The sequence below is a fragment of the Mustelus asterias genome, chromosome 19, assembly GCF_964213995.1.
Source record: "Mustelus asterias chromosome 19, sMusAst1.hap1.1, whole genome shotgun sequence".
Taxonomy (NCBI): Eukaryota; Metazoa; Chordata; class Chondrichthyes; order Carcharhiniformes; family Triakidae; genus Mustelus; species Mustelus asterias.
Genome location: NC_135819.1, coordinates 1,796,544 through 1,811,429, shown reverse-complemented (window position 1 = coordinate 1,811,429; position 14,886 = coordinate 1,796,544). Strand labels below are relative to the sequence as shown.

The 14,886-nt window shown below is 45.1% G+C and overlaps 2 protein-coding genes across 6 annotated transcripts in view; one reads left to right on the top strand and one right to left on the bottom strand.

Annotated features, from left to right (window-relative positions):
* Positions 1-12,112, top strand: part of LOC144507619 (adhesion G protein-coupled receptor E3-like) — a 54,081-nt gene extending 41,969 nt beyond the window's left edge. Inside the window, 6 exon segments of the mRNA XM_078234773.1 lie at positions 393-625; positions 3,056-3,122; positions 4,435-4,526; positions 6,840-7,008; positions 9,082-9,174; positions 9,792-12,112. Coding sequence (XP_078090899.1) covers positions 393-625; positions 3,056-3,122; positions 4,435-4,526; positions 6,840-7,008; positions 9,082-9,174; positions 9,792-9,806 — 669 coding nt within the window. The 3' untranslated portion in view covers positions 9,807-12,112.
* LOC144507672 (adhesion G protein-coupled receptor E3-like) overlaps positions 11,428-14,886 on the bottom strand; it is an 80,245-nt gene continuing 76,786 nt past the window's right edge. For all 5 annotated transcript variants that reach the window (XM_078234836.1, XM_078234835.1, XM_078234838.1 and 2 more), the window contains one exon: positions 11,428-14,268. In XM_078234836.1, coding sequence (XP_078090962.1) covers positions 14,263-14,268 — 6 coding nt within the window. In that variant the 3' untranslated portion in view covers positions 11,428-14,262. The remainder of the gene's footprint in view (positions 14,269-14,886) is intronic.

Sequence of the window (14,886 nt, the reverse complement as noted above, 5' to 3'; positions counted from 1 at the left end):
TCCATCACAATTCTGACTTGTGCCTTGTAGCTGGCGGATAGTCTTTGGGGAGTCAATAGTTGAGTTACTCACTACATAGTTCCCAGCCTCTGACCTGCTCTTGTAGCGACAATATTTGTCTGGCTGATCTAGTTCAGTATCTGGTCAATGGTAACTCCCCCAGGATGTTGATAGTGGGGGATTCAGTGATGGTAATATCATTGAATGTCATGAGGAAATGGTTAGATGCTCTCTTGTTGGAGATGGTCATTGCCTGCCACTTGTGTGGCACAGATATTATGGTTGAACAGACTGGATAGCCTACATATGTGCAAGTATATTAGTACTGAGCTGAAATTGTATAATTGGAATGAAAACATTAAGCGATCTTATGGTACTTCTTATTGTTTCAGGTGGTGTGTGGGATGATAGCAGGATTTTTACACTACTTCTTCCTGGCGGCATTTGTCTGGATGTTTTTGGAGGGCGTCCAGCTCCACCTTATGGTCCAAAACATCAGAAAATTGAGGATTCCCAATTTTGAAAATAATGCAAAATACATGTACCCCTTTGGCTACGGTGTTCCTGCAATAATCGTAATCGTTTCTGCTGCAGTGTACCACGAAGGCTATGGGTCACCCAGACAGTGAGTAAGGTCTCATGATTTTCCAATCTTACAATGCAAGTTGTTAACTTACTGTTGACACATTCCCTGAACCCATTCTCGACCGATCAGAAGACAGGAGAAAGTTTGTTACTTGGTTGAAGGCTCCAGAACCAGGGGTCATAATCTAAAAATTAAGGCCAAGCTATTCAGGAGAGATGTTAGAAAACAGTTCTACACGCAGAGAGTGGTAGAGGTTTAGAAGTCTCTTCCTCAAACGGCAGTGGATGCTGGTTCAATTGTTAGATTTAAGTCTGAGACAGACAAATTTTTATTGAGCAGGGGTACCAAGGGATATGGGCCGAGGGCAGGTACATGGAGTTAGGCCACAGATCAGCCATGATCTTATTGAATGGCGGAATGGGCTCGAAGGGCTGAATGGCCTATTCCTGTTCCTATGTTCATACATGATCTTGAACCTTAGAACTCTGCATCTGAGGGTCGTGGGGGGGGGGGGGGGGGGGGGGGGGGCGGGGGGGAATGGAGGGGTGGGGGTTTGAGTCTCACTCCAGAGACATGAACCCAAAACCCAGATTACGATTCCTAGTGCACTACTGGGGGAGTGCTGCATTGTCGGCTGCGTCGTCTCTCAGTGAGACAATACGAACTTGCATTTTTATAGCACCTTTAATGCACTGAACCGCCCCAAGGTGCTTCACAGGACTGTTATCAAAAGAAACTTTGACATCAACCCATGAAAGGGGATATTAGAACTGGTTTAACAAAAGGTTGGTCAGGGAGACATTAAGTTGAACCCCTATTTGTAAGGCTCCATCTTTTAGATTTGGAAAGTTTGGGCTCAAGTCCCATTCTACAGTACTGAGCACAAAATCTCAGTGATACTCCAGGGAGGCAGTGCTACACTGTCAGAGGTGCTGTTTCTCAGTTATATATGATACTAAACTGAGGCCCTGCCCGCCCACTCATGGCACTATCTTAAAAGCAGTGAAGTTATCCCTGGGATCATGGTCATTATTTATCACTCAACCAAACACCACAAAAACTGTTACTGTTTGCATAAACTTGCTTTGTACAAATTGATTATCCACCCCCCCTTTCCTTTATGGTAACAGTGACTACACTTCAGAAGTAATTGACTGTAAAGCATTTTAGAAGTAGGAGTTGGCCATTTGATCCTTCGAGCCTGCTCCGCCATTCATTTTGATCATGGCTGATCATCAAATTCCTGTGGCCACAAAAGGTGCTATATAAATGCTGGTCTTACTTTCTATTGCACAACACAATTAACTCCAGCAGCTCAACGAATACAAAAATGGCCAAACCCCTGATGACCTTGTGAACTCTGTACCAGGGCGGCCTCCTGTTGTCACTCTCATTCCCTTGGATATCATTCAATTGGTAATTTTTTTGTGGGGATCAGTATCCAATGTTGGCTGTTCACCTTCAGGCAGCATCACAGCTGAGCCCAATTCTGCCCTGAGACAACATTCGCGCATGTTTCCAGGGGTTGGAGCTTTTGGTTGAATTTTGCCCTTTCTCAGATGGGCAGTGTTGCCACTCCCAAAGGAGTCAATGTTCAGACCAACGAAGAGATAAACTGGGCAAGGTATCGGAGATTGTACCAAACAGAATTTACTGTGTTCACGACTCTAAACTTGCTATTGAAGCACTTCACCGAAATAGCATTCTTCAGCCATGTCTGTGTAGTGAGTACAGTAAGAAGTCTCACAACACCAGGTTAAAGTCCAACAGGTTTATTTGGTAGCACAAGCCACAAGCTTTCAGAGCGCTGCTCCTTCATCAGGTGAATGGGAGTTCTGTTCACAAACAGGGCATATAAAGACACAAACTCAAGTTACAAAATAATGGTTGTAATGCGAGTCTTTACAGGTAATCAAGTCTTAAAGGCACAGATAATGTGAGTGGAGAGAGGGTTAAGCGCAGGTGAAAGTTGTGGCTTGTGCTACCAAATAAACCTGTTGGACTTTAACCTGGTGTTGTGAGACGTCTTACTGAACTTACCCCAGTCCAACGCCGGCATCTCCACATCTGCAGTGAATGGCAGAGGGCTCTTTGACCAGATAAAGCAGTCGATCGCCGTCGATCGCCGTCGATTTCAATCCTTTGTTAGCTGATTTCTACACAGTTTGTGAAGCCACAGCCCCATGCCTCCTACCAGGAGCACTAGTTAGTTTCTTGACTTCCTTCCCTGGGCAGAGATCATTAAACTCAATTACAGTGTGCCCTGCTACTCTCTTTGCTAAATTAGTGGCAGAGCATGGGTCAAAATGCAGCAGAAATGGGCCATTCAACCCAACTAGGTCTTGCCAGCACTTATGCTCTGTATGAGCCTGGTTAATTGGCAGACTGGTTACCTGGGTCACAATGTTGCATCTGCTGAGAATTCAATGCATCCTGAACTTTAATCATAAATCTTCTGTTAAACTCCAGCTGCTGGCTACAAATGCATAGAAGATTCATTTGGAGCTTCTTGGGGCCTGTGTGCGTGATAATTGGGGTAAATTTCTATATTATCCACATTGAAATTGTGCTGTTGTAGTTCATTTTAGTCGGCCATTATGGTTCAAACATACAATGAAGGTCATCCTTCTTCTGAGGCCCCTTTCTCAACCTCCCTGCTGCTACCTTCACTCACGCCTTTGTTCTCCCTAGGCATGGCTATTCCAATTTTCTCCTGGCTGGCGTCACACCTTCTACCGTCCGTAGATTGAGCTCTTTTAACACACCAGTGCTTACATCCCAATTCACACCCCAAGTCCTGTTCTTTACCACCACCCTTACACTTGCTAATACATTGGTTGCTGGTCTGCCAAAAAGTTCTTATCCCGTGCTCAAATATCTCCATGGACTCCCTGATGTCTATACTACCTTTGAACTCTACAAGCCTCCACAACCTTTGCATTCCTTCAGTCCTGGCCTGTTCACTGATCCCGATTTCTATCATTCCAGCTGCCTAAATCTCTCTCTAAACTCTCCTCCCCTCACTTCTCCTTTAACACACTGGTTAACATCCAGCTCTTTGACCAAGCTTTAGGCGATCTGTCTTGATATTTCCGTACGGGTAGAATTTTATGAGATTGATTCTAAGTGTCCATCTAGCTTGAAAATGGGAGAGTTCCTGATCTGTTTTTTGGGTGAGGTTTCATGCCCAATCGTATGCACTTAGTCACTGAAAAAATTGCCTAGACCACTTCTAGCTGCTGCCGGCAGTCGGGTGGGCATAATTTGCCAGCCAGCCTGTGGAGGGAGCTACTGCGCATGTGCAAACCTCTGATTGTGCACATGCTCAGTAGCAACTGCAGGTGTCTGACAGACAGAGAGCTCAACCAACTCCCCCCCCCCCCCCCGCCGCAATTGTGGGGACCCACGACCGATCGCATGCCACACAACACATGGGCACCTACCCCCCCCCCCCCCCCACCCCTCGTCTCTCAGACTGATTGGGCTCCCCCTCCCCCGATCCGATCCCTTTGCAGAGCACGTAGTGGGCCCTCCTTCCCCGATCGGCCCCCCGCTTCATGCTGGCCCCCCATAGGCCCCGCCCCATAGGCCCCACCCCCGGTGGGGAGTGCCAATGTGCCTGCTGGGCATTGCCCAGGTGCCAGGATGGCACTGCCAATCAGTTCCTGGACTGCACCGATTGCAGCTGGTGCCAGGCTTTAGGCCATGTGGGCTGGAGAACCTGTTCTGTCAGGTTGCAGTTCTCTCTTTTTTTCTCTCTCGCACCACCCCGGGCTCTGGTTTAGGGCAGTGATCCTTCGGGAGTGCAGGCTCGCTCAATTCACCTTACATTTCCAATCTATCAACAGATCAACACGTTTCTGTTCCTCATAACACTCTGGACTTTGAGGAATGCAGTTTCCAAACGTGACGTTGCAGTATCAAAGCTTCAAGACACTAAGTGAGTTTCACCAAGATCGCCAGACTTTATTTTGAAGAGTTTTACTGCCTCACCCACTCTGCTTAAGGAATCGTTCCCTGGCAAGGTACAATTCTGCGGTGGTCAGTGCCAGATACCTCACCCAAGTGGCCATTCATTATTCACAGGCAGCAAGCTTTTCGACTGTGGGAAGTACCAGTCCTGGGCACTTGGGGCAGGAATCACCAGGTAGTGTTCGGCTGGAGATCCCTGGCTGGTTCACTGTTCTCTGAGGAAGATATTGAGATTAAAGCCAGATCCAGGAAAGGGAGAAAGAGGGAGATGTAACTGATGCTGGTCACACTCAGATAGCACCTGGGTTACTTATTGTCCTGGGAGTTGGACCAAGCTTATCAAAATTAGTGTACAAAGTTACAGGGCACCCGAAACCTCATTCAAACCCATCTGTGCTGCAACCGAGTGGAGGTTATAGGACCTCATGGGTCTTAAACCTATAGCTGGAGTGTTATCGACAGTCAATGCATCCTTGCTGATGAGCTCTAAGATCTTGTCATCCATGCGACCGTTAGTGATGCAACAAGAAGCTACATTTATATAGTGCCTTTAGTGCAGTACAACATCTCAAGATACTTCACAGGAGCATTATCAAATAAATCTTGACACCAAGGCACTGAAGAAGATATTAGAACAGATAACCAAAAAAGTGATCAAAGAGCTAGGTTTTAAGGTGTCTTAAAGTGTGAAAGAGATTGGAGAGGCAGTGAGGGCTAGGTACGATATTCCAGGGCTTAGGGCCTAGGCAACTGAAGGAATGGCCCTCAATGGCTAGTGGTGGTTCTCAAGGGGCCGGAATTGGAGGAAACAGATATCTCAGAGAGTTTTAGGGCTGGAGGAGTAGATAGTAGAGAGGGGTGAGGCCATGGAAGTATGAGTCTTATAAAATCAAAACATTGCTTCAGTGGGACCGGAGGTCAGCAAGCACAAGGGCTTAATGTGAGTCGGGCGGAAGTGGCCTAACAGTTTGAACTAAAATAGCATTCCTACTGCCGGGTCTACTGGGAAGTCAAAACAATGGAATGGAACTTGATTCCATAACCTATCAATATTGAAACTTTGCTAGGTGACTGGGGCCAGTTAGCTCGGTAGGCTAGATGGTGAGTGTGTGGTGCAGAATAACCACAGCACAGTTCAATTCTCATTCTGGCTGATGGTAGACTTGGGACCTGCCTCCTTGCCCTGCTCTTGGGAGTGGAAGGCAATGGTACCCCAGCACTGACAAAAGCAGCTCAGGGTGAAGCAAGCAAACAATGAACCAGGGACCTACCTTTGAGCAGAGACCAAATGAATGAATGAATTAACTAATGATGGAAATCTTGGCACAGATAATTAAATAGAATATTTAATTGCATCAAGTTTAAGTGTCAATTTTTATTCCTTTCATTAGTTTATAATTAAATTCAATCAAACTGGGCTCAGGTGTCATGTGACCAGATGCCTCGTTGGGCAAGGGAATCAAAGGTTATCTGGGGTAGATTGGAATGTGGAACTCAACGCACACGTATCAGCCATGATCTTATTGAATGGTGGAGCAGGCGCGAAGGACCAAATGGCCTATTTCTGCTTCTTTTTCATATGTTCACATGTCACATGGCTAGAAGAGAATGGTTCCGGGGATGAGGAACTTTATGAAGATAGATTGGAGAGTTAACTGTTTTCCTTGGAGAAAAAGAAGGTTGACAAGAGTTTTGATGGAGGCATTCAAAATCATAAGGGGCTTGGACAGAGTAGATAGGGAGAGACTATTCCCACTTGTGAAAGGATCAAGAGCAAGAGGGCATAGACTTAAAGTAATTGGCAAGAGAAGCAAAAGCGATAGAAAATGTTTTTATCGCAGCGAGTGGTCAGGGTCTGGAATGCACAGCCTGAGACCATTATCTGAAAAGGAAGAATGTGCAGGGTCACGGGGGGAAGGCAGGAGAATGGCACTAAGTGAGTTGCTATTCAGAGAGCCGGAAAGACATGGTGGGCTGAATGGCCTCCTTCAGCGCTGTAGAAATCCTGAGATTCTAGGTCAGCTGACAGAGCTGACGGGAATATGTTCAGTGAGTGTTGGCAACTCTACCCAAAGGCTCAGGGCCTTTGAAATTGATCCGTCACAGCAGTGGATGGGCCGAATGTCCCCTGTGCCGTGTTGGCTGTTTTGACTCTAGATGACAAATCAGTGCGCGAATAAGTCATGAAATAGTAGCGTATATACAATGTGATCTAAAATTGCAGACACAATACGAAGCATGGCAGCCAGTTCTGTATCTCACCGATCTCTCTTCACTGCAGGATGTTGGCGTTTAAAGCCATTGCGCAGGTGTTTGTCCTGGGCTGTAGTTGGATTCTTGGCTTGTTCCACTTTAAGGAGGAAATGGTGGTGATGGCCTATCTATTCACCATCATCAACAGTTTCCAGGGCACCTTCATCTTCATCATCCTCTGTGTGTTAAATTCCAAGGTAAGGATTATAATATTACATCAAGTTTATAACACATAGGCCATTTTGTCTTGCAGATCCATACCGATGTATATAGAACATAGAACATAGAACAGTACAGCACAGAACAGGCCCTTCGGCCCACGATGTTGTGCCGAGCTTTATCTGAAACCAAGATCAAGCTATCCCACTCCCTATCATCCTGGTGTGCTCCATGTGCCTATCCAATAACCGCTTAAATGTTCCTAAAGTGTCTGACTCCACTATCACTGCAGGCAGTCCATTCCACACCCCAATCACTCTCTGAGTAAAGAACCTACCTCGGACATCCTTCCTATATCTCCCACCATGAACTCTATAGTTATGCCCCCTTGTAATAGCTCCATCCACCCGAGGAAATAGTCTTTGAACGTTCACTCTATCTATCCCCTTCATCGTTTTATAAACCTCTATTACGTCTCCCCTCAACCTCCTCCGCTCCAGAGAGAACAGCCCTAGCTCCCTCAGCCTTTCCTCATAAGACCTACCCTCCAAGCCAGGCAGCATCCTGGTAAATCTCCTTTGCACTCTTTCCAGCGCTTCCACATCCTTCTTATAGTGAGGTTACCAGAACTGCACACAATATTCCAAATGTGGTCTCACCAAGGTCCTGTACAGTTGCAGCATAACCCCACGGCTCTTAAACTCCAACCCCCTGTTAACCCGCTTCATAACCCCCTGTTCCCCACAAATTTCCTCCCCACTACCTGCCTGGACAACATAATCTTCTTTTCCTTCCTCTCGCTCACGTGTTTATCTAGATTGCCTGTATTTTCTTTTAATATTCTTTCATGGGCTGTTGGCTAGCTAGCTGGCTAGGCCAGCATTTGTTACCCAAGCCCATGAGAAGGTGATGGGTGAGCTGCCTTCTTCAACTGCTGCAGCTCTTGTAGGTCCACCCACAATACTGTTAGGGAGGGAGTTCCAAGAATTTGACCCAGCGACAGCGAAGGAATGTCCGATATATTTCCAAGTCAGGATGATGAGTGGCTTGGAGGGGAACTTGCAGGTAGTGGTAGTCCCCATGCGCTTGTGGCCCTTGCTCTTCTGGTGGTCGCAGGTTTGAAAGATGCTGTCGGTGCTGCTATTCACTTCAACTGCTCCGAATGGTAGCGAGTTCCATTCTCTGAGTATATCTCTCCTGATTTATTTGTGACTATTTTATATTGAAAACTTCTACTTTTGGACACCTTCACAAGTGGAAACATCTGCTCCATACCTACCCATCAGACACCTTCACCATTTTAAAGATCTATCGGGTCATCTCTTAGTTTCTCTTTTCGAGAGAAAAGAGCCCATTTCTCAGTGCTGTCTCCCAATTCCCCATTTCCTCATGCCGGCCTCAATTACTGGGACCTTGCAGAATGTTCTTTCTTTCTGTAAGTCATAGTCGGTAATGAATGTGCCCAGAAGGTTTAGCTGCTATTTCATACGAGCATTCCGAACCTTTCTGAACACATTCCATCGTAAAGTCAGATTCTGAGAGGAATATTTCAATAAAGCGGAGATGGTGTAATTCAAAGAACAAAGAGCAGTACAGCACGGGAACAGGCCCTTCGACCCATCAGGCTGAATTCATCACAGAAAGTATGAGTCACAGTCCTGCTATTATATAACGGTGGCTATAGTTATGTGACACACAATTTATACCAAGAGCTGGTTAATTCTGACCAATAATCATAGAATACGACAGTGTAGAAGGAGGCCATTCGGCCCATCAAGTCTGCACCGACCACAATCCCACCCTGGCCCTATCCCCACAGCCCCATGCATTTACCCGAGCTAGTCCCCCTGAAACTAAGGGGCAATTTAGTGCGGCCGATCCACCTAACCCACATATCTTTGGACTGTGGGAGGAAACCGGAGCATCCGGAGGTAACCCACGCAGACTCGGGGAGAATGTGCAATCTCCACACAGACAGTGACCCAAGCCGGGAATCGAACCCGGATCCCTGGTGCGATGAGTTAGCAGCGCCGCCCTTTAAGGTGATAAGATTCGGTGTGAGATTTGAAACACTCTGGGATGACTGACTGCATGTTATATCTTAACTTAAGGTGAGGGCCCAGTGCCAGAAATGGTTTTCCACAAAGTTCAAGGCAAAGAGGACGGTTCCACCCAGGAATATATCCACAAACATGTCAAAGACGGTAAGTGGGTTTTGATTGATGTGTATTCACGTTCCACTGACGGGCAGAATAGTCAATGCTCTTCCTTGTGCAGTTGGCCAAGCCACATCCTTTGATTTTGTATTGCTCAGCTGATATTGCAAGTTGGTGTCAATGGCCTAAGATCAATATTTTAGAAATTCAACTCAAGCAGCAGCGTGAATAGGCACTGTAGCGCAGTTTATGCTTCGCTTAAGATTGCTCTATTGAAACTAAGGAGATGATGGGGAGGAGAATAGCGGTTGACTTGATGCCGTCACCACCCGAGAACTTATTTATGTCCCCCAAGCGGCACTTTCATAATGACAGCTGTTCGACCACAGAGGGCATCACAACCGAGCTCAACCTTGTCCTCATGTGTTGCCAACAAGTGTCGCTGCACAAGAGGCCTGAAGGTAATTGCAGTGCCCAGTTAGCTTAGCAAAGACCAGATTTGAAACGGGGACCATTCTGGTCTGCATGGCTCTAATGAATTCGACTGAGCCCTCAGAACATTGCATCGTTTCCTCGCCCAGTCAAATCCTGTGCTGCAGCTTTGTGATAGACTTGAAGCAACTGACCAAATGCAATCATAAGAGTTTATTTCCATTTTGTTGTAGAGCTCAGAGCAATGATGAAACTGCTCTTACCTCACCCGCTGTGCGACATTGAACTGATGGATGAGGAAGTCCATTCACTTTGCAGCAGTGATGTGAATGGATTTTTCTACTGGGTTCTGCTGTTCCTTGACATCAATTGGAGTGAATGGAGTTGGCTGAAAACTGACTGTGACAGTGGGGATTTCCAGAGGAGGTGAAGATGAATATCCCACAGGGAATTTGTGGGCGAACTGGGCTGGGGAACGCCTTTGTCGTGATCAGGGCTGACGCCACGTGGTCCATTCTATTTAATCCTTGTCATCGCTTTGATACAATGATTTGCTAAGCCAGTTAACAGTCAGTTGCACTGCTGTGGGTCTGGTCTCATGTGTGGCCAGACCAGGTAAGGATGGCAGGTTTCCTTCCCGAATGGGCATTGATGAACCAGATGGATTTCAATGACGATCCGGTAGTTTCAGGGTCGGAATTCTCCGATGTCATACGCCCCGTCCCCACTGCCAGCGAGAATGGAAAATTTGGCGCTCAGCCAAATCTCTATTCACTGCAGCGGGACCGGAGAATCCCAGCCACAGGCGAGGCTGAAGGATTCCGGCCTAGATTTCTATTCCAGATTTCCTTAATTACCTGAGTTTAATTTTCACATCTGCAGTATTGGGATTTGAACTTGTCTCTGATCATTAGTCCGATCCTCTGGATTATTAGTCCAGTGGATTAATGGTGGTGAATATAATTTTTAATCATTTTTCTACAATTATTAGGTACATACACCCCGATCGAACTCTGCCAAGAGGTGTTCTGTGTTAATTGACAACTTTAGTTAATATGTTCACTGTTAAATAACTTTGGTTTCTAAAGCAACTTTAATGATCATCACAAAGCACTTTACAGCCAATGGATTCATTTTTGAAGTATTGTTGCTGCTGTAAAGTAGGACAAGTGGCCCCAGCCAACAAATTAAAACTGCAGTCAGTAAGATTGGAGTGAGGTAGAGTAGTTAAATCCCCTCTCCTCCACTCCATTTTAACTGGCCCTTCCATTCCAGGCAGAAACGAGACAGAATTAAAATCAAGGTCTTTAAATCATACACGTGTTAACCTGCTTTCTTTCAAAAGTTCAAGAGGGAATTAACTTCTTTACTCAGTGAGCAGTTTGCACAAGCAGTAGTTGAAGTGAATCGTACAGGTGCTTTTAAGAGAAAGCTAGATGAACACATGAGGAAGAGAGGAAATGCTGATAGTGTGAGGTTAAATGTATAGAGTGGGAGGAGCATTGACTGGTTGGGCCGAATGGCCTGTGTCTTTGTTGTAAATTCAATATTTATCTAAGCCCTTGTCCATAAGTCACTCAAAGCTAAATGCAAATGCAGGTGTAGCAAGCTATTCGGAAGGCTAATGGAATGTTAGCCTTTATTGCAAGTGGATTTCAGTACAGCAGCAGTGAGGTCTTGCTTCAATTGTATATAAGCTTGGATAGACTGCATCAGGAGTACTGTGTGCAGTTTTGGTCCCCTTTATTATTGCCAGAGAGGGAGTGCAACAGTGGTTTTCAGACATGTTCTGGGGATGACAGGATTGTCTTATGAAGAGAGATTGGGCAAACTAGGCTTGTATTCTCTCGAGTTTTGAAGAATGAGAGGTGATCTCATTGAAATCTAGAAAATATTTAAAGGAAAAGACAGGGTAGATGCAGGTGAGATGAATGGGGAGTCTACAACCGGGGAACACAATTTCAAAATAAGGGGGAAGCCACTTCGGACCGAGAGGATCGCGAATCTTTGCAATTCTTTACTCCAGAGGGCTGTGGAGGCTCAGTCATTGAGTATGTTTAAGGAGAAATTGATAGATTTCTGATGAACAATAGCGTAAAGGGTTATGGGGATAGTGTAGGTAAAATGCATTGAAGTATCTGATCAGCCATGATCGTATTGAATGATAGAGCAGCCTCGATGGGCTAAATGGCCTACTCCTGTTCCTGAGTTGTGAGCAACGTGTGATATTTGGACTAGGTGTCCAGACTGCATCTAGATCGCCACCCTGGAGATGGTATCTGAGAAGCTTGGCCCCATTGCTTTGATGTCCTGCAGGATGTGGACGAGACATTTCTGATTGAGTTTTGGAACAGATCGAAGCTTCTATCTCAGGCAGAGTTGCTCCATCTCACCATCAAGATGACACCTCATGGAACATTGAACAGAAAGGGCTATATAAAATATAGTCTGGATCTGCAACCCAGCATTATTGTGAGGTTTAGTCTCACTGTCAGATGTCCTTTTAAGGTGGCTACCTCCTGTTTATTAAGTTATTAAACAATATATCATCATGTGCTCTCTGTCCGATTTCTTCCTATTTATTATTGTTAAATCTGTTCTATAATTTCCAACTGCAGCTATGGTGGAGAATTTATTCCATTGCGTTGCAAAGTTTAAGTAGATTGCAAGTGGGCCTGTGATATATTGGAAAGTGAAAGATATTAACCAAGGTTCCTGTAATTAACTAAGACTCTCACTCTCACCTCTGAATTGGAAAGGTTTTACCTACTCCTAAGCTCAAAGTCGAAGCTAACAGACCATTGCAGTGCTAAGCGAGCGAAGTACTGCCATTTTTCAGATAGGGCATCAAACTGAAGTACTTTGTGTCTCTGGATGTGCTAATTAAATGTGGCTGCTTTGTTTTGGATGATGCCAAGATTCTTGAGTGTTGCTGGAGCTGAGCTCATCCAGGCCAGTGGAGAGTATTCAATCAAACTACTTATGCCTTGTAGATGGTGGACAGGCCTTGGGGAGTCAGGAGGTGAGTTACTCACTGCAGAATTCCCAGTCTCTGATTTGTTTTTGTATCCACAGTATTTACGTGGCTGGTCCGGTTCAGTTTCTGGTTACTGGTAACTCCCAGGATGTTGATGACAGGGGCTGGCGGGAGTTCAGCAATGGTCGTGTCATTAAATGTCAAAGGGAGATGGTTAGATTCCCTCCAATTGAAGATGGCATTTGCCTGCCATTAGTGTGGTGTGAATGTTATTACTACTTATCAGGCCAAGCCTGAATGTTATCCATACCTTGCTGCATGAGAACATGAACTGTTTCAGATTCTGAGGAGTTGTGAGTTCGGACTCAGTCATTTAGGACTAAAATCAGGGAGATGTTGTAACACACAGCAAAGGCTGTGGATAGATACTGGTGAACAATTGAAATCTTCAATACTCTGCTCAATAGATTGTCGTTAGCTAAGGATATGATGAAATATGAAAGAAAAGGTGGCTAGGTGGCGTGGAGGTGCAGCATCAATCATGATCTAACCGAATGGCAGAGCAGGTTTGATGGGCTGAATGGCCTCCTGTTGTTCCTATGTTCACACGATCGAAATGATTGAAATTATGAAAGGACAGATTAGAAAGAATGATGCTGTTCCCAACAGTTGAGAGGTTAAAAGTTAATTAGTCACAAGTAAGGCTTACATTAATACTGCAATGGAGTTACTGTGAAATTCCCGAGTCACCACAGCCCGGCCCCTGTTTGGGTCATTGCACCTAACCAGCACGTCTTTCAGACTGTGGGAGGAAACCAGAGCACCTGGAAGAAACCCACACAGACACGGGAAAAACATGCAAATTCCACACAGACAGTGGCCCAAGCCAGGAATCAAACCCGGGTCCCTGGTGCTGTGAAAGCAGCAGTGCTAACCACTGTGCCACCGTACCACCCAATACACAGAGATTTAAAATAGAGGCAGGAGTAACTTCTTCATACTGAGGCTGTGAGTCTGTGGGATTCACTACCAGGATTGATGTTTGCGGTGGAGAAGACAGCATCATTTAAGATTATGTCTGAAGTTAATGGATTGGTCGGAACTTTAGAATAAAGCGGATAAATATAATTAGAATTATTTCTTCTCATGGAGGGGGAACAGCAACACATCTTGGACTGAACAACCCATTTCCATGGTAACTGCCAAATACTTTGTGCAGGATGGTTCCGATATGTTTGAAAAGTGCATTCTTGTATTATAAAAAGTTAAGATTAAATTTGTAAATATACAGGGTAAATTTTCCGGTCCCGCCCATTATGGGAATCATAGCGGGCAGGTTGGAAAATTTGGCATTTCCATTTCAAGGTCTGTTGACCTTGGATGAGAATTTACAGTTTTGGGTAGGACGCGACCAGAGAATCCCGCCCACAGTCTATATCGCCAAAGACATAACATCACATGATAGCGAGCAAGGAGAGAGATAGTTCCATGTAGAGCAGTGTGTTGTGACTACCTTGTAAATAGTTAGCATCATGTTAAATAAAACAGAGAGTTTACTAATTGCATCGCCTCCAGCCTTATCTATAAGTCCAAATCCACAACTACCACACATGGGACCAAGGACAACAATAGCAGAATTCCTGACGCTGCAGCAAAGATGATGACGGTCTTCATTTCTTCATCCATTAGATCTCCATCACAGTGAGAACGGCAGCTTCATCGTTGCTTTAACTCTACAATGTAAGATTATTAGGTTACTGACCAAAATACCGATTGTTAAAATCTAACTTTATTACTAGAAACTAATATCTGACTTTATTAGGAAGTGTTCTTGGTAGTATGGTAGAATGGGAAAACCTAGGAAATAGGCCACAGTATAAAACAATGCCAAAGTGGTGTGACCATGGGAAAATTATCTCAAGCTTTGTTGCTTACTGTAACACAAAGCTGAGACCTTGAAGGTTGTCCGTGTGAAACTGCTCGAGTAAGAATGGAATGTAGATGTCTGACTCTACAAGGTAAGAAATTGTGGGATGTAAAAGCTTTGAGATAGAATGGGAAATACAAAGGACATTACGTACATATGTACAGTTAGCAGCATCCACGGAAACTATTCCTGTTTAGTCAAGAAAAACATGAACACCACGAGTCTGAAAATGATTGGGGAGAAGGAGGGGTTAATTGGATAAGGGCCAGGATGAAAGAGGGCTTCCCAATCAGATTTGTGCGGTGAAGAAAGGAAGATATGAACTGACAAGACAGGAGACAAGGGGGAGAGAGGGGGAGAGATAAAAAATGGTAGAAGAGACCAAAAGCTGCAAGAAAATAAATCATTGTGCACTCCCCGTCCA